This window comes from Phaseolus vulgaris, chromosome 1 (assembly GCF_000499845.2).
Source record: "Phaseolus vulgaris cultivar G19833 chromosome 1, P. vulgaris v2.0, whole genome shotgun sequence".
Classification (NCBI taxonomy): domain Eukaryota; kingdom Viridiplantae; phylum Streptophyta; class Magnoliopsida; order Fabales; family Fabaceae; genus Phaseolus; species Phaseolus vulgaris.
The window spans coordinates 23,704,390-23,722,901 of record NC_023759.2 but is presented as its reverse complement, the minus strand read 5'-3'; the positions used below and the strand labels follow the sequence as shown (position 1 = coordinate 23,722,901).

Here is an 18,512-nt window from a genome sequence, read left to right as displayed (position 1 = left end):
TCCTCTTTCCCTCTCCAGGCTCTGCTGGGAGAATCCCATCTGCAATGTATCGCCTATAAGGCGTCATCCACGTGTCGCCTTCCTCCAAAACGCATATTTGCAGACACTTCTCTCCCTCGGGCGAGGCCGCGTAGGTGCTTATGCGGGGTGTCCTCGCCGTATCTTGAATCAAAGAGCGATGGATCCTTGGCTTTCCTCTCGTCATGCTGATGTGAAGAACGTCCACCCTGTTGTCTGCCACAAACATTCGCGGCGTTTTGAGCGTCTCTTGGATGATTGTCCCCTGCCTTCCCCCCTTGCCTGAGCTGGCCAGCTTGGCGAGCAGGTCAGCTCTGGCATTTTGCTCTCTAGGGACATGCACCAGCTCAAATGTAGCGAAAGCTCCCTTCAACACTTGGACATACTTTAGATACGCTGCCATCTGCGGGTCCTTTGCCTGATACTCCCCAGTCACCTGCCCTGTGACCAACTATGAATCACTCTTCACCAAGAGGCTTTGTGCGCCCATTTCCTTGGCCAAGAGCATTCCAACAATCAGCGCCTCGTACTCAACTTGGTTATTGCTTGCTTTGAAGGCGAAGCATAGGGCTTGCTCGATCAACACCCCGTTAGGCCCCTCCAAGACTATTCCCGCGCCACTCCCCTGTTGATTGGAGGACCCATCCACTGAGAGCATCCACTGTGATCCTAACTCCACCTCTTGAGGGCCTCCTCCTGGTGAGAGCTCTGCAACGAAATCTGCGTAGACTTGCCCTTTGATGGATCCTCTTGGTTTGTACTGGATATCAAACTCTGACAGCTTCACCGCCCAGCGAACCATCCTTCCAGCTACATCTGGCTTTTGAAGTACTTTCTGAATGGGGAGGTTCGTCATCACCACCACTGTGAAGCTGTGAAAATAATGGCGGAGCCTCCTGGTCGAGAACACTACTGCCAACGCCGCCTTCTCCAACGACTGGTATCTCGACTCTGGGCCTTGCAAAGCCTTGCTTACAAAGTAGATGGGCCTCTGCACTTGATCCTGCTCCTGGACCAGCACAGAACTGATAGCCCACTCAGTCACAGCGAAGTACAAACGAAGGGGGACGCCTGCCCGTGGCTTGCAAAGCACAGGCGGCGTCGCCAAGTACTCCTTTAACTTGAGAAATGCTGCTTCGCACTCATCTGTCCACACAAAATGGCTATTCCTCTTGAGGCACTGAAAGTAGGGGTTGCCCTTCTCACCTCCGGCAATACGAACCTTGACAAAGTTGCCATCCGCCCAGTCAGTTGCTGCACTTCTTTCACTGAAGTTGGGCTCCTCATGGCAATGATGGTTGCGCACTTATCAGGGTTCGCCTCTATTCTCCTTTCTGTGAGCATAAAGCCTAAGAACTTACCCGCCTCAACCCCGAAAACGCATTTCTCGGGGTTCAGCTTGAGGCAGTACTTTGATATGGTGGCAAACAGCTCTTCCAGATCCGTTGTGTGCCGCCCCCTCTCCTGCGAAGTCACCACCATGTCGTCTACGTAGGCTTGCACGTTCCTTCCTAGCATGGGTGCAAGGACCTTGTCCATTAGTCTCTGGTAGGTGGCGCCTGCGTTCTTCAGCCCAAACGGCATCACCTTGTAACAGTAACTGCACGTTTTCGTCATGAACGCCGTTTTCATCTCATCCCTTGGATGCATTTTTATCTGATTGTACCCCGAAAATGCGTCTAAGAAGCTCAGCTTCTTGCACCCTGAGGCGCTATCCACCAATGCGTCGATGCTAGGTAAGGGGTACGAATCTTTAGGGCACGCCTTGTTTAAGTCTGTGAAGTCGACGCACATTCTCCACTTTCTATTTGCCTTCTTCACCAAGACGACGTTGGCCAGCCACTCAGGGTATTGTATCTCCCTGATGTATCCAGCACTTAGCAATTTCTGCGTTTCTTCCTTCACGACGAGGCACCTCTCTTCGTTGAACTTCCTCCTCCTCTGTCGCACAGGGCGAACCTTGGCGTCCATGGTGAGGTGGTGGCACAAAAAATTTGGGTCGATGCCTGGCATGTTTGAGGCGGTCAATGCGAATGCATCTAAGTGGCGCGAGATCACTGCTGCCACTTCGTCTTGTTCTTCCTGGCTCAACAAACGCCCCAGCTTGAATATCTTGCCACCAATCTGCCTCTCCACCACGTTGTCCACTGGTTGGTGTCGCCTATTGTACCAATCAGGTAATCGGAAGTGATGACGTGGCAGCAAGCGATAATATAGGCGTGTTGAACGGGACACCTGGCTGACAGAAGGGAAGCACATCGGGAAGTTTGTGTAGTCGCCAATTGTTAGCTTGGTGTTCTCCGATCTCTAGTATGTATAACCGGCGGTCACCAGGTTTGCGTCATGGTCGCCGTATGTGAGTTTTAGGCGATAAAGTGGTTAGAGACCGCCGAAAGGGGCACATCGCCGAAAGATCAGGAAGGTTTGCTTAAGGCTTTCAAGGGGTACAAGTACGAAGGACGAGGTTATCAGGTGATCATTCCCTAGCCAGAGGTCGAGGCAAGGGAACAGTTTCCAGAACATGCACGATGTGCAAGTGAAGCAGATCGTGATAGCGGCAGGCGAGACCACAGAGAAGGTGTGCATGGTGACACCCCGTACTCGTCGCTTAAGGGGTCGCGCTCCAAGGAAGCTATGCACCAAGTTACTCCTTGCATGGGTAACTTAGTCAAATAGCTTGAAGAGTAGAGGTGACGCTCAAGTAGAAGAGGGCTCCAGATGGCGACACGTGTACAGCTAGATGCGAGCCACGTGTCCAGAGGTATAACCGTCAGGAGAGAGAAAGTGCTCAGGTATATAAGGAACTCTTAATAGACTTTGAGGTACGTTTTTCAGAACACTTGAGTACGCTTTGAGAATACTCTTGAGTACACTGAGATTCACTGCGCACGGTTCCATGAGTTTAGATTTTCTCTCTTAGTATTTGATCCTGCCTGTTGACCAGAACGCTGGAAACTGCCTCGTCAAAGGATCGACGTGTGCACCGCTTCGAACCTCCGTTCCTCTTCGAGATCCACCTCAAGAACCTGCAAAGAAACAGAGCGGCGCCGCTGCGGCCGATCGCACTCCAACGCCCAAGTCAGTGACAGTATCACCAAATACTAAGAGAACAAGAACCGTGCAAATCCTCTCTCACAGTAAGCTCTATAACTCGCAAGCGTAAAGAGTATAATCTGAACATGCGTACCTCAGAAAGTTCGTTGAGAACTCTTATATACCTAGTTGTTTTCTCTCTCCTGGCAGTTATAGACCTGGACACGTGGCTCGCATCCAGTCGTACACGTGCCATCCTCTGGAGCCTCCTTGACTTGGCGTTGCTTCTACTCTCATTTTGGCTAAGTTACTTATGCATGGTACTGCCCAGTGCATAGCTAACTTGGGAGTGCGATCTCTACTGGAACTGGCGAGTTAGGGGCCTTCATACACCTTCCCTGTGGTCTCGCCGGCCGCCTTCATAATCTGCTTCTCCTTCATCTCTGGCGATGTGCTTGCTCTGGCGATCTCCTGAAACTACATCTGGCGACTTCATCTTTAACCTGGTGATCGCCGATTCTGGTAAGCTGGAGATCGGAACACGCCAATTTAACAACTGGCGACTACACGAGCCCCCCGACTTCCTTCCCTTTTGCCAACCTGGCGCCTTGCCAACACGCCTATACTGTAGCAGGGTGCCACGTCATCACTCCCGACCACCAGGGCGGTACACAAGCCCCCCAGTCTTAAGCGAAGACTTGTCTAGCGAAAAGACTGAAAGAGCCACGTCAACACCGATCTACGTGGCACTGACGCAGAATTCCAAGCGGTTGTACCTTCTGCTACTCTGACGCTCCACCAAACCCCTCACTCATCGCTCGACGCGTGGCTTCATCAACGGCTCTCTTCAGTTGCCGTTTGCGCTTCCTAAACCCATTTCGAAAAAACCCTTAAACCCATTTTCACTCAACACTGTTCCATCACTTTCCCTCGCATTCACGAACGCTCTAACTTCCTTCTGCGAAAAACTCTCAGCGCTCTCCAGCATTCTGAATCACCATCAACCTTCATCGTCTTCCTGATCATCAAAAGGTACCTACTTTCCTTCTTCTGCTGGTTTTCCTTGTATTTTAACCGATTCGCATCATCCTGTAACTGCCTGGTGCATACGCTGTGGGTTGTTTTTCCATTTCTCCTTCTGCGTAACTTAGGGCTTCTTCAATCGTCGCAACGAACCTACATTCGTTCGTTTTTCACCTTCCTTCTATGATCGAGTCAGCCTCTGTAACCCCTGATCATTTTTCCTTTCTTCTTCCTTTGCAGCTGCTACCATGACTCGCACAAAGATCACCCCGAATCCTCCTCCTTCATCACGAAACCTCCCTTCACAAGCACACGACCCACCACGAGTTCGTGGCGCTTCATCTTCGCAGGCTGAGAGGCCTGCGTCTTCCCGTCCTGTCCTGGCCCAGGCGACTCCACCTATCGCTGGAGGAGCCCCCGTTCCCCTGCCAGACTTCAAAACCTTGTATCCCTGGGCCAACTCGACCCTTCTGAGGGAGACATCCTCTGTGAACACTGCGGGAGCAGTTTTGCGGCTGACTAAGGGGCACGAGCTTCATCAATCATTTCACAAGGAGCACGACGAGAAGATGATGGTGCTGCCTTGCCCCCCCGATCTGCCTGTTTGTGCCGATGACAAAGTAAGCGCCGATGGGCCCTTCTGCTTCGTCTACACGACCTTATTCAAGAAGGTGAAGCTCAAGTTCCCTTTCACCCGATTCGAGAGGGAACTTCTTACCGAGCTCAACATTGCCGCCGCCCAGCTTCACCCCAACAGCTGGGCGTTTGTTCGAGCTTTTCAAGTGATGTGCGACCCCCTGGGGTTGCCCGCATCGGTGGACGTGTTCCTATTCCTCTTCGAAGCCAAGCACCTAGGAGACCGCCTGTGGGTTAGCTTGAACGCGATTGCTGGGAGGTCCATCTTTGCTATCTTCCAGCAATCCTACAAGGACTGGAAGGGGAAGTTCGTCCAAGTGCGCGCGAATGACAAGGACGCCTCCCTTCTCGACGGCTTCCCCTTGTACTGGGTGGACAAGGGGAAGAAAGAGTCCAAGAGCTGCTTCAGGAGACCGAGAAGTCCTGACAGCATGGGAGCATTGGACAGAGATCTCTGTCTCTTCTGGAAAAGGGTGGCGGACGCCAATATCACTTTCCTTACCACCACCTTGATCTGCTTCGAATTCTACGAAGACCAGCTAGAAATTCGAATAGGTTAGAACATTAAAAACTATTGTTTAAATACTGCTTCTGTTTAACTGTTTCTGGGCGTCTTGCGCGTTATGCGCAAGACTTTGGTTTTATCTTTCCTGCACATATCATCTGCTTGTGTACTACCTTATGCACTTATTTTTTCTTTGAGTTGACCCATGCATTTTCGTTCCATGTAGACAACATGTTGGGCAAAGGCATGCTCGCTGAACTGAAGGCGCTCGCCCGAAACCATGGGTTGGCGACGGGTTCTCAAACGGTGCCCAACTCGGTGGTGGAGACAGCCATCGTCCAAGGGCGATCACCACCCAAGGAACCTGCCCAACGCAAGAAATTGGTCCTCAAGAGACCTAAAAGGAAAGCCCCTCAGGTGATCCACGAGGAAGAGGAAGAAGATGACGAGGCCACCGAAGACGGTTTGGTCTCAAAGAGGAAGAGGGTGGCACCTTCTTCACCGCCTGCTCCACCTCCTCTTCCAACCTCCACACCTCCATCGACGCCTGCTCCTCCTCCATCATCGCCACCCCCACAGGCTCCTGCCTCACCAGTCCAAGCGGTCCCACTGGCCACTACGCCACCTGCAGCTGAGGCCCAAGAGCCAAACTTCCTGGAGGACCCCCCAAGCGCCTCTACACCATATGTGTCAGCTGGAGGGGGTCCCCCTTCAAACGCCTCAGCTGCAGAAGATGCTCCAATCGGGGATGAGGTTGCTCATACCTCTCTGATTCTGATCACCGGATCCCCGATCCCGTCGCCACGCCAGGAAGCAACTACTGAAGAACCTGATAAGGAAGGTGGCGACGAGAACCCACAACAGGCCCACCTGGTGCCTCTCCAAGCAGCAAACCTCCCTTTGGAGGTCACAAGGATGTGGGAGCCTCTAACTGCCAAGCTGAAGACCATAGCAGAGGATATCCCGGCGATCATAACCAGAGTTGTGGAGAGCTCAACCAGGAGGCTCCAAGACGACCTCTTCAACCTCAAAACCGAAAACAGCACCATGAGGGTCGAGGTGGAGAAGTTGTCTTTCAGCCTGACGCTCGCAGAAATCGAACACTCCCGAGTGGAGGATGCAATGAACACCGAGCTCAGGCTGGCGCGCAAGGAGGCCACTGACCTTAGCCACAAGGTGCATCAACTTGCTCAAGAGAAGGTCGAACTGGAGAGCAAGATTGTGCCTCTTCGCGTCAGGGTGGTTGACCTGGAGGCTCTCATGAAAGCTGACGCCGCTAAGGTGCAAAAATTGGAGCAGAGGTCAGTCGACCGAGAGAAATTCCTTGGGCAAGTGGAAAAGGCGAGGGACGACGCCATAGCTGATCTTGCCGAGGCCAACAAAGAGAAGGGAAAGGTGGCTGCTGAATTGGCCCAAGCACAAGCGGAATCCAAAAAGGTTACTGAAGACCTTCTCCAGGCTCAAGAGACCAACGAACAACTCAAAAAACAGGTTGAAGAGCTGGAGCAACAGAATAAAGAGCTGAAAGAGCAAACTGAAGACCTCAAGAAGCGGATTGAGGAACTTCAGAGGCAAATTGAAGAACTCAAGCTAAACTCTGCTCAAATTCTGGCTGCTGGATTCGAAGCTGCGTGGGAACAATTTGCTTGCCTATTCCCCGACCTGGATCTCAGCATGGTGTCGCTGAACAATGAAGTGGTGGATGGAAAAGTCGTTCCTGCTGAAGACTAATCAACTCTTCTTCATCTGCTACCTTTGTGCTTTCCCTTATATTATAACTTGTAATAAACTTTTATGTCCCCTCGCATATATGTTCCGAACTGTTATTCACTGCTATCTGTTAATGACAAAGGTTTACGTTTTTCCTTTTATAACTTCTTCACTCGCTTCAACTTTCCTTGCTTGTTTAATTTCAAAGAAAAGACTTAGGAAAACTGTAGGTACAACCTTTGACTTAACTGCTTCGGATCACTTCAGCCCTAAGCAACAAACACTTAACAATTCGTAACCTTAAGGCAATTAACCTTACCGTAAAAATATCCTTCAAGCAATGAACGGTAACTCAGTTGCTGGCTTAAACACCGCTCCACTCGACCTGCTTCATCAAACAGGTCTTTTAACCTTCCCGCCGCTGTTCGAGCTCTTCCTGATCGCCAAAGACTGTTGGTGATATCAGCTTCTTTCTAGCCTCATGCTTTAGCCATTGTTTCTTTGTCTGGGGGTAGAAACGCCTTTTGGGATCCTTCTTTGCCTCCCTGAACTTCAGAACGAAAGACCGGGTGACTAGGCGTTCTCTTCGAACCTACCTTAGCCACCTTCCAAACTTCTTCCACCCTCTGCACCATACCTGAACTCGTTTGAGACGAGAAGGATTTTATCTTGCCTAAGCTCGCATGTAGGCGAGAAGGTCTTTAACTCGCCTGAACTCGCTCATCGGCGAGAAGGTCTTTAACTCGCCTGAACTCGCTCATCGGCGAGAAGGTCTTTAACTCGCCTCTACATTGCCCCAGGGGTTACATCTTCTCGCCCCCAGAAACACGGAGGACTTTTTACTGGTGCCTCTACATTGCCCCAGGGGTTACATCTTCTCGCCCCCAGAAACACGGAGGACTTTTTACTGGTGCCTCTACATTGCCCCAGGGGTTACATCTTCTCGCCCCAGAAACACTGAGGACTTTTTACTGGTGCCTCTACATTGCCCCAGGGGTTAAATCTTCTCGCCCCCAGAAACACTGAGGACTTTTTACTGGTGCCTCTACATTGCCCCAGGGGTTACATCTTCTCGCCCCCAGAAACACTGAGGACTTTTTGCTCTTCCTCGCCTGCACTCGCTCGACGGCGAGGAGGTCTTTATCTTGCCTCAGAACACGCGAGGGCGTTGAGGTCTTTCATCTGGTGCCTCCGATCGCCGAAAGACGATGAGGACTTTAAAACTTTAACTGGTGCCTCCAATCGCCGAAAAACGATGAGGACTTGAAAACTTTAACTGGTGCCTCCAATCGCCGAAAAACGATGAGGACTTAAAAACTTTAACTGGTGCCTCCAATCGCCGAAAAACGATGAGGACTTAAAAACTTTAACTGATGCCTCCAATCGCCGAAAAACGATGAGGACTTAAAAACTTTTACTGGTGCCTCCAATCGCCGAAAAACGATGAGGACTTAAAAACTTTAACTGGTGCCTCCAATCACCGAAAAACGATGAGGACTTAAAAACTTTTTAGAAAGCAATCAATATATCTTTACTCGCCTTAAATCACGTACAAGTGACAAGGTCTTTCTTCAAAACTTTTGGAAAATAGCACACATGCAATCTGAAAACGCCTTGTACTTCGAAAACTTTTCTTTTATTGGGTGGCCTCGTTAAAAACCCTCCTTAGGGAAAAAAGAGTGCCCCCTTCAGACTGTTTCATCAGAGACATTGTAATATGACTTTGTGTTTGTCTTTACTTACAAAGCTCTTAACTATAGTACAACTTCAGGTGTGTGCCGTTCCCGAGCGCCTCGGTTATTCTGAACGGTCCAGTCCACTTGGGTGACAGTTTATTCTCCATCTCGTACTGGTGGGCCTTCCTCATCACCAAGTCGCCTTCTCTAAACTGCCTTGGCATCACCTTCGAGTTGTATCTTCGTTCAACCCTTCTCTTCACGGCTTCAGCCTTCAACCTCGCCTCTTCCCTGACCTCATCCAGTAGATCCAGGTTCAGCCTTCTCTCTTCATTCGAGTCTTCCTCTACGAAGTTCTGGAATCTCGGCGAGCTCTCCTGGATCTCCACCGGAATCATGGCATCACACCCATAGACCAAGCTGAATGGGGTCTCATGGGTTCCTCACTGCTCGGTGGTGTGGTACGCCCAGACTATACGGGGCACCTCCTCAGCCCAACTTCCCTTGGCTTTCTCAAGCCTTCTCTTCAAACCTCTCAACAACACCCGATTAGCTGACTCCACCTGGCCATTTGTCTGAGGGTGCTCGACGGATGCAAACACTTGTTGAATTCCCACCCCTTCGCAAAGCTTCTTCAACAGGTGGCTTGCAAACTGCGTCCCATTATCCGACACCAGGCGTTTAGGCACTCCAAACCGGCACACGATGTTCTTCCACACGAAACCTTCGATCTTGTGTGCGGTGATCTGGGCCACTGGTTCTGCTTCAATCCACTTGGTGAAATACTCAATCGCCACCACCAAGTACTTCATCTGCCTGATCGCCAGCGGGAAAGGTCCCAGGATGTCGATTCCCCAAGTATGAAACGGCCAAGGGCTATAGATCGACTTTAACTCCTCGGGAGGTGCCTTGTGCCAATCGGTGTGCTGTTGGCATTGTTTGCAACACTGGGCATACTTCTTGCAATCTTCTCTCATCGATGGCCAGTAGTAGCCTGCACGGAGAGTCCTCGCGGCCAGAGCTCGACCCCCAACGTGGCTTCCGCATATACCCTCGTGGAGCTCTGCCATGATCCTCGTGCACTTCTCGCCGTGTACGCATTCCAGGAGTGGGTGAGTGAACCCAAACCTGTACAGATCGCCATCAATCAATGTGTACTTGCTGGAATTCTTCTTTACCTTCCTAGCCTCAGTCGGATCCAGCGGGAGAAGGCCATCTGCCAGGCACCGCCTGTACTGTGTTATCCAAGTGTCCGGCTCATGGGTAGCGCAGACCTGCATCACATTCACCTTCTCTTCTCGGCATGCTCTAATTCTCGGCGATCTCAGAGTTTCTTGCGTTAAGGACTTATGGCTTCTCGCTGCTTTCTTCGTCGACTTGCTTATCTGAAGGACCAGGTGATCTGCTACAAATGCCCTTGGCGTCTTCAGAGTTTCTTGAATCACCGTCCTCTGCCTACCCCCCTTGCCTGAGCTGGCGAGCTTAGCAAGCAAGTCAGCTCGGGCATTCTGCTCTCTGGGCACATGTACTACTTCAAAGGAGGCAAAGGAACTCTTCAACTCCTGCACGTACGCCAAGTAAGCCGCCATTTGTGGATCTTTAGCCTGGAATTCGCCTGTTACTTGCCCCGTGACTAGCAGTGAGTCACTCTTAGCCATCAGCACCCTAGCTCCCATCTCCTTGGCCAGCAGAATCCCGGCGATCAGCGCCTCATACTCTGCTTGATTGTTGCTGGCTTTGAAGGCGAACCTCAGAGATTGCTCGATCAGCACGCCGTTGGGTCCTTCCAATATGACTCCAGCACCGCTGCCCTGCTGGTTCGACGATCCATCCACTGAAAGTACCCAACGGAAATCGTCTCCTTCAACCCGCGTCGCCTCTGACGAGAGCTCAACCACGAAATCTGCAAAGATTTGCCCCTTGATCGGGCCTCGGGGCTCATATTTAATATCAAACTCTGACAACTCTACTGCCCACTTCACCATCCTTCCCGCAACGTCGGGTTTCTTCAAGACCTTCTGGATGGGCAGGTTAGTCATCACCAGTATTGTGAAACTATGGAAGTAGTGGCGCAACCTTCTCGCCGAAAACACCACAGCCAGCGCAGCCTTCTCCAGGGCCTGATATCTCGTTTCGGGGCCCTGCAACACCTTGCTCATAAAATAGATAGGCTTCTGAGCCTGATCTTGATCCTGGGCGAGCACCGCACTCACCGCCCTCTCAGTTACAGCAAAATACAACCTGAGAGGGATTCCCACCAGCGGTTTGCACAGAACCGGCGGGCTCGCCAGATACTCCTTCAGTTTGACGAAAGCTTCCTCGCACTCTTTCGTCCAAACAAACTTATTATTGCGCCGCAGACATTGAAAATAGGGATGCCCCTTTTCTCCGCTAGCTGACACGAAGCGAGATAGGGCTGCCATCCGACCTGTTAGCTGCTGGACTTCTTTCACCGTAGCTGGGCTCCTCATCGCCAAGATGGCGGCACACTTGTCTGGGTTGGCTTCTATTCCTCTTTCAGTCAAGAGGAAACCCAAAAACTTTCCAGCCTCCACGCCGAAAATGCATTTCTCCGGATTGAGCTTTAACTTGTACTTGGCGATCGTCGTGAACAATTCTTCCAAGTCTGCAACGTGCTTGTTTTTTTCCTGCGAGGTCACGACCTTGTCATCGACGTACGCTTGCACGTTCCTTCCCAGCATTGGTGCAAGTACTCGATCCATCAGCCTCTGGTATGTGGCCCCCGCGTTCTTTAGCCCAAACGGCATCACCTTATAGCAATAGCACGACCTCTCCGTCATGAAGGCTGTCTTCTCTTCATCCATGGGATGCATCTTGATCTGATTATATCCTGAGAAGGCATCCAGGAAACTCAGCAACTTACACCCTGCAGCACTATCGACCAGGGCATCTATGCTTGGTAAAGGATACGAATCCTTTGGGCAAGCTTTGTTCAGGTCGGTGAAGTCGACGCACATGCGCCATTTCCCGTTACTCTTCTTCACCAGCATGACATTTGCCAACCATTCAGGGTACTGGACTTCCCTGATGTGGCCTGCAGCGAGGAGTTTCTGTGTTTCGTCCCTGATCGCCTGCCTCCTCTCCTCGTTGAACTTTCTTCTCCTTTGTCGCACCGGTCTCACCAAATTGTCCATCGCCAGATGATGGCACAAGAAGTCGGGATCAATCCCGGGCATGTCCGAAGCGGACCATGCAAACGCGTCCAGATGCCGCTCAATCACCTTGGCGATCTGGTCCTGGAGCTCGACCTCCAGAGATCTTCCCAGCTTGAAGATCTTCCCTCCGATCTCCTTTTCGAGCCACTGCTCGACAGGTTTTGGCCTGGATTCTCTGGCGATCACCGCCCTGGCGATTCCCTGTTCCCTCGCTTCCTCAGGGCAATTCCGCGCCTCTTCTTCCTCCAGACCAGCATTCCTCTCCCCCAGCTCAGCGTCCACCATCTCCACATCTCTTCCGGCGGCCTCCTCTGTCACCGTCGATCTGGGCTTCACACCGGGAGGTGGGGTGGTTGTTACATAACTCACCGATCTCTTATTTTTCAGGCTATTCTCATAGCACTTTTTCACTTCTTTCTGATCAGACTTGATCGTGATCACCACCCCTTCCATGGACGACAACTTTACCTTCATGTGCCGAGTCGACGGGATGGCGCCTATCCTGTTAAGCGTGGGCCTTCCTAACAGGATGTTGTATGTTGAAGGGGCGTTTACGATGAGGTACTTGATTTTCTCCGTCCTCGACCCAGCCTCATCTGTAAACGTGGTTCTCAGCTCAATGTACCCCCTGACCTCCACCTGGTCACCAGCGAACCCATATAGGCACCCTCCATAGGGCCTTAGCTGGTCAAGGGGCAACTCCAGCTGCGTGAAAGTCGGCCAGAACATTACGTCTGCCGAGCTTCCTTGGTCCACCAGAACTCTGTGGACCTTCCTTCCCGCTGTAACCAACGAAATAACTATGGGGTCGTTATCATGGGGCACAACGTCCCGAAGATCCTGTTTGGTGAACGTAATGTCCACTTCCGGCGAGTGATCTTCAAACATATCCACTGTCATCACCGATCGCGCGTACTTCTTCCTCTGCGATGCGGTGCATCCACCACCCGAGAAGCCCCCTGCAATGGTGTGGATCTCCCCGTGGATAGGCATCTCGTGTTGCTGGGCTTCTCCACCTGCTGGCTGGGAACTCGACGCTCCCCCCGTCCTCCTGTCCAGCAGATAGTCATTTAGGAACCCGCTCTTAACCAGATCGTCGAGCTGATATCCCAAAGACAAACACGAGTCCAAAGCGTGGCCAAAGCCTTGGTGAAACTCACACCAGGCATCTAGCTTTGACCCCAGCACCTTGTCGCCCACCTTCTCAGGCGCTTTCAACCTAGCAGATATGTTAGGAATGGCAATCAGATCCGCTAGTCCCATGACAAACTTGTGCTTAGGCGGGCGATTGTATTCCCGGCGTGCTGGTTGCTGGCGTGCTTGGCTCCTTCCCTTGTTTCTCCTATCGTAAGGATGGCGAGTCCTCTGGTCCTTCCTGGCCGCCGCCGCTGTTTCCAGCACCCTTTGCGGCTGGATTCTGGTCTGGGCGCGTGGCCTAGCGGGAGCCAGGCTCCCTCTCTTCTCAGCGACCTCACTTTCATCGGCGATGTGAGCCACCACAAGTCGCCTGACTTCAGCAAACGTCGCGGGGTGAGCCCTGATCAAGGCCTCGCAGAATGGTCCTGGCAGCACGCCCTTCTTGAAGGCATAGACCAGCATTTCTTCATCCTTGGCCGGCGATCTGACCATCTGCGCCCCAAAGCGATTCAGGTAGTCTCTGAGGGACTCTCCCTGGTACTGCCTTATATCGAACAGATCATAAGACACCCTAGGCGGTGCCTTATTCACGATGTACTGCTCGACAAAAATCTTCGAGAACTGTTGAAAATTGGTTATGTGGCCGTTAGGCAGGCTCACAAACCACTCCATCGCCGTTCCCTGGAGCGTACTCACGAACATCTTGCAGTAGATGGCGTCTGACCCTCCCGACAGCATCATCTGCGTATGGAACGTGGTTAGATGAGCCTCTGGATCCTCCACGCCGGTAAAGACAGCCTTAACCGGAACCATGCTCGTGGGAATAGGCGTGTCAGTAATCGCCTGAACAAAAGGCATAGGGAAAACACAAGGTGGCGATGACGGCGCCACCTCTTCAGCAGAAGAACGCCCTTGCTGCTCCCGAAGAGCTTGACGCAGCTCTTCAGTCACCTTGCTAAGCTCCTCGTTCCTGGCGCGAGAGGCGACCAGGTCCTCATGTATTCTCGCCTGCTCTACGCGTGAGGCTTCCACAGTTGCCTGCAACGAACGCATCATCTCTGCCATCTGCGCCATGGTCATGGCGGCGTCGCCTTCAGCAGCGACAGGCGCCACGGGGCTTGAACGATTGCTTCTCATTTTTCTCATGAACTTCAGCGAATCACAGGATGCAGCGAACAACACTTCAACCACGATCGAATCAGCGATCAATCGGAGAAAACAGTGCGAAACTGCGCAAGAAAACTCAAGAACACCGTAAACCTTCAAAGAGAACCACAACTTCACCAGAAACCACCGCTTCCCCACGGACAACCAAACGAGCGAAAGAACTCGAACTTCCACCAAACAAATTACGTGTAAACAGCAGGAAACCTCACTCCACCGATCGAAAAGCCGAACGAACGGTATAACGCGCGAATTTACCGAACGAAACTCAAGCAAACAGCGAACGATGGTTGCACCAGCACACAACCACGCAGAAAACTTCGAAAACTTCCAAGAACTCACACTGTGGATGGGAGCAAGTTTTACACGGCCCCACGGTGGGCGCCTGATGATCCTGCCTGTTGACCAGAACGCTGGAAACTGCCTCGTCAAAGGATCGACGTGTGCACCGCTTCGAACCTCCGTTCCTCTTCGAGATCCACCTAAAGAACCTGCAAAGAAACACAGCGGCGCCGCTGCGGCCGATCGCACTCCAACGCCCAAGTTAGTGACGGTATCACCAAATACTAAGAGAGCAAGAACCGTGCAAATCCTCTCTCACAGTAAGCTCTATAACTCGCAAGCGTAAAGAGTATAATCTGAACATGCGTACCTCAGAAAGTTCGTTGAGAACTCTTATATACCTGGTTGTTTTCTCTCTCCTGGCAGTTACAGACCTGGACACGTGGCTCGCATCCAGTCGTACACGTGCCATCCTCTGGAGCCTCCTTGACTTGGCGCTGCTTCTACTCTCATTTTGGCTAAGTTACTTATGCATGGTACTGCCCAGTGCATAGCTAACTTGGGAGTGCGACCTCTACTGGAACTAGCGAGTTAGGGGCCTTCATACACCTTCCCTGTGGTCTCGCCGGCCGCCTTCATAATCTTCTTCTCCTTCATCTCTGGCGATGTGCTTGCTCTGGCGATCTCCTGAAACTACATTTGGCAACTTCATCTTTAACCTGGTGATCGCCGATTCTGGTAAGATGGAGATCGGAACACGCCAATTTAACAACTGGCGACTACACGAGCCCCCCGACTTCCTTCCCTTTTGCCAACCTGGCGCCTTGCCAACACGCCTATACTGTAGCAGGGTGCCACGTCATCACTCCCGACCACCAGGGCGGTACAGTATTTGGTGATTCCGTCACTGACTTGAGCGTCGGAGCGTGATCGGCCGCAGCGGCGCCACTTTGTTTTCTGCAGGTTCTTGCGAAGAATCGAGACGCGAAGGACAGAAGCTAACGTGGTGCGAAGCTGATCGAGAAGGAGAAACCTTTGACGTGGCAAGGCTTTTGCACTCAGGTCAACTGGCAAGATCACCTATCACGTACGCTCTCTACACGAGTCTTGTTTCTGCGATCTTCTTCTATAGGCGTCGCCTCATCGATTTCTCCCATGGGTAAGGCCCCCGCGGGTACCTCCTCCATGGGCGATGCCTCCCCTAGTGTTTTTTCTAAGCGCGCATCTTCCCTTGACGTCGCCCCTGCGGGTGAGGCCTCGACAGGCGTCGCCTTCGCAGGTGTCGCCTCTTCTGCGGACTCCACCTCCATCGGCGTAGCTGAGATGGGCGATCGTTCAAGCACCATGAACACGCCTCTCTTTGTCTTTAAGCTATTTTCATAGCATTTTTGGGCCTCCTCTTGATCAGATTTGACCACAATGACCCTACCACTAAGATCTAGCAACTTCATCTTCATGTGGCGCGTGGAGGCCACCGCCCTTAGTCTATTCAGCGTTAGCCTTCCCAACAGAATGTTGTAAGCTGAATTAGCATTCACGACTAGATACCGGATGCTCTCGGTACGCGACGTCGTTCCATCAGTAAATGTCGTCCTCAGCTCCAGCTAGCCACGCACCTCAACTTGGTCCCCTGTGAACCCATACAAGCTTCCAGTGTAGGGCCTCAGCAAGTCAGGGGACAACTGCAACTTATTGAACGTCGACCAAAACATGACATCTGCAGAACTGCCCTGGTCGACGAGAACCCTATGCACCTTTCTCCCAACTGTGACAACCGAAATGACAACGGGGTCATTGTCATGTGGGACAACATCTCGTAGGTCAGCCCTTGTGAACACAAGGTCTGATTCCCACTGATCATCCGAACCCTCCTCAGCAACTGAGTTCACTGCCCTCACATACCTCTTGCGCTGAGAGGCAGTGGGTCCTCCTCTAGAAAAGCCACCAGAGATGGTGCACACTTCTCCATGGATTGGCATCTCATGCGCTTGATCCTCCTCCGGCACTGCTAGGGCTGTGGTCGTAGCAGGCCCAACAAGATAATCCTTTAGAAAGCCATTCTTCACGAGCTCATCCAGTTGATGGCCCAGCGCTAAGAAATTGTTGATATGGTGCCCAAACGCCTCATGGAACTCACATCACGAGTCTTTACGAGGTCCCAACACCTTGTCAGACTTCACTGGTAGCCTCAACCTATCAGCTATGTTGGGCACAACAATAAGATCCTTCAGCTCCATCACGAAATTGTGCCTTAACGACCTATTTCCTTTCCTCACCTGCCTGTTCTCCTCTGCTGCCCCCCTTGCTTGAGGCCTCTTCGCCTCGTATGGGCGCTTCCTGTCTTGGTTCTTCCTCCCTGTCGTGGCCTCATTGACCCTGGCGAGTTGTGCACGCGACTGCGCTCTTGGGCGTGCGGGTGCGACACATCATACCCATGACCTACTACATGGTCATCTCTTCGCTCTCAGCACGCGTCGAACCTTGCCTCGTAGACCTCATCTTCTGCGGTTTCAGGAACTTCTTCTGGCTGTCGTGCAACCCCAAGGGACGAATAAAACGTTGGAAACTCGAACTCAAACGAACAAGATCAAATAGCGAACTGAACCGAAGGCAATTAGTGAAAATGCACCAATTTTACAACGAACGGTGGCTCTTGGTAAAATCTCGAAGGAACTGAATCGGAAACTGCAACTGGAAAACTGAACACTTGTGGTGGGACTGATGTTTTAAATCGGGCCCCACGGTGGGCGCCAAATGTTCCCTCCGGTTGACCAGATTGTGCTTCGTGCGTAGCTAAGACTCGCGTATCAAGGACTCCTTCGTCTTTGTTCCAAATTCCCACCTTTAGCCGACGTGAGTACCTCAAACAGAGAGAACAAAGGGCGCTCTCGCGGCCGTTTGCACTCCGACGATCAAGTCAGCAAGCGAGAAACATCAACAGAACACACCTCCGTATCGGAGAACCGTGAATGGATGCTCTGAAGGTGGTGAAATAATTGAGTAACTAATTTCTCTCTAATTGTCTATGTGAACAGTGGGTCCGCGAACAAGCAACTAGAGTGTGTCTGTGTAAAACTGAGTCTCGATCCCTGTCTCAAACGTCTAAAGCCCTTTTTAAACGTTTTCATCATTTAAAGCGTCTTAAAGGGCATTTAAAGCGTTTAAAAACGTTCAACGCATTTAAATCGTTCAAAGCATTTAAAGCGTTTAAAGTGCTTTAAAGCGTTCAAAACGTATACTAAAATAAAAACGTACCTTAGCAAACTTCTAAGGATATACACCTTGATGTTTCAGTACTTACTGCCATGTGTTCTTATTACTTGATCGCTATTCTACGTGGAAGGCCTTACAGCACCGTAACCCAGTTTAGTGATATTCCATCGTGTAAGTCCTCCTTCCTCGAAGTGCATCCGGTGCAAGGAGTGACTTTCTGGGTGCCAACTCATGCGCCCCAGCCTCTAGTCACTCGCCCTGGGAGCGTACCTACCCTTCTCTCGTACTACGCACATGGTTCGACCCCCGGGCGTGGCCCTCTCATGGGTCGTATCTATCCCGGGGGTCTCCCAGAGGTGGCGTGGGTACTTCACGAGTCAGGTTACTCCCTACTAGTACTAAACTATGGCCATGGAGCCACCTTTCTCTTACTGCTTTGAAGTACTTAGGTCCCTCGTGGTGTCTCCCCCTCCACGGTCTTTCCTACCCGTGGATATCGAGGGGTGACACCGTCGATGTCCTAACCTGGCAACGCCTTAACCTGGCGACGCCTTAACCTGGCGACGCCTTAACCTGGCGACGCCTTAACCTGGCGACGCCTTAACCTGGCGACGCCTTAACCTGGCGACGCCTTAACCTGGCGACGCCTTAACCTGGCGACGCCTTAACCTGGCGACGCCTTATCCTCGCGATGCCTTATCCTGGCGACGCCTTAAACGGTCAACCTATTGACTTTCCTCCATGGGCCCCCTGGATGGGTCCCACCATATGTTTGACTTTGGCTTTGACTTTGACTTTGACTTTGGTCAACACCCGGGGACGGGACAGTACAACATGCAATATCTTTCACAATTTGCACGAGTTTTTTAGTAGAAGACAATGTTAAAACAACTAAAGAATAATATATGATAGTTGTCTTTACTTCAATCATTACCTGTT

General features: G+C 51.6%; 1 protein-coding gene across 1 annotated transcript; it reads right to left on the bottom strand.

Annotated features, from left to right (window-relative positions):
* Positions 1-469: 469 nt before the first annotated feature.
* Positions 470-16,597, bottom strand: LOC137815724 (uncharacterized). The gene is made up of 4 exons (XM_068618836.1): positions 16,513-16,597; positions 15,977-16,374; positions 1,225-2,253; positions 470-1,027 (listed from the first exon to the last, which is right to left on the bottom strand). Exons 1-4 carry the CDS (start codon positions 16,595-16,597, stop codon positions 470-472), a joined length of 2,070 nt encoding a protein of 689 aa, XP_068474937.1.
* Between the last annotated feature and the right edge of the window lie 1,915 nt (positions 16,598-18,512).

Excerpts from the sequence above, each read along its gene's own strand:
- LOC137815724 (XM_068618836.1), bottom strand. The coding sequence starts at position 16,597 with ATGGAGCTGAAGGATCTTATTGTTGTGCCCAACATAGCTGATAGGTTG. Across the intron at positions 16,375-16,512 it reads TGACAAGGTGTTGGGACCTC|CCCTAGCAGTGCCGGAGGAG; the intron begins GTAAAGACTCGT and ends CTACGACCACAG. Across the intron at positions 1,028-1,224 it reads CAAGGTTCGTATTGCCGGAG|GAGCAGGATCAAGTGCAGAG; the intron begins GTGAGAAGGGCA and ends GTGCTGGTCCAG.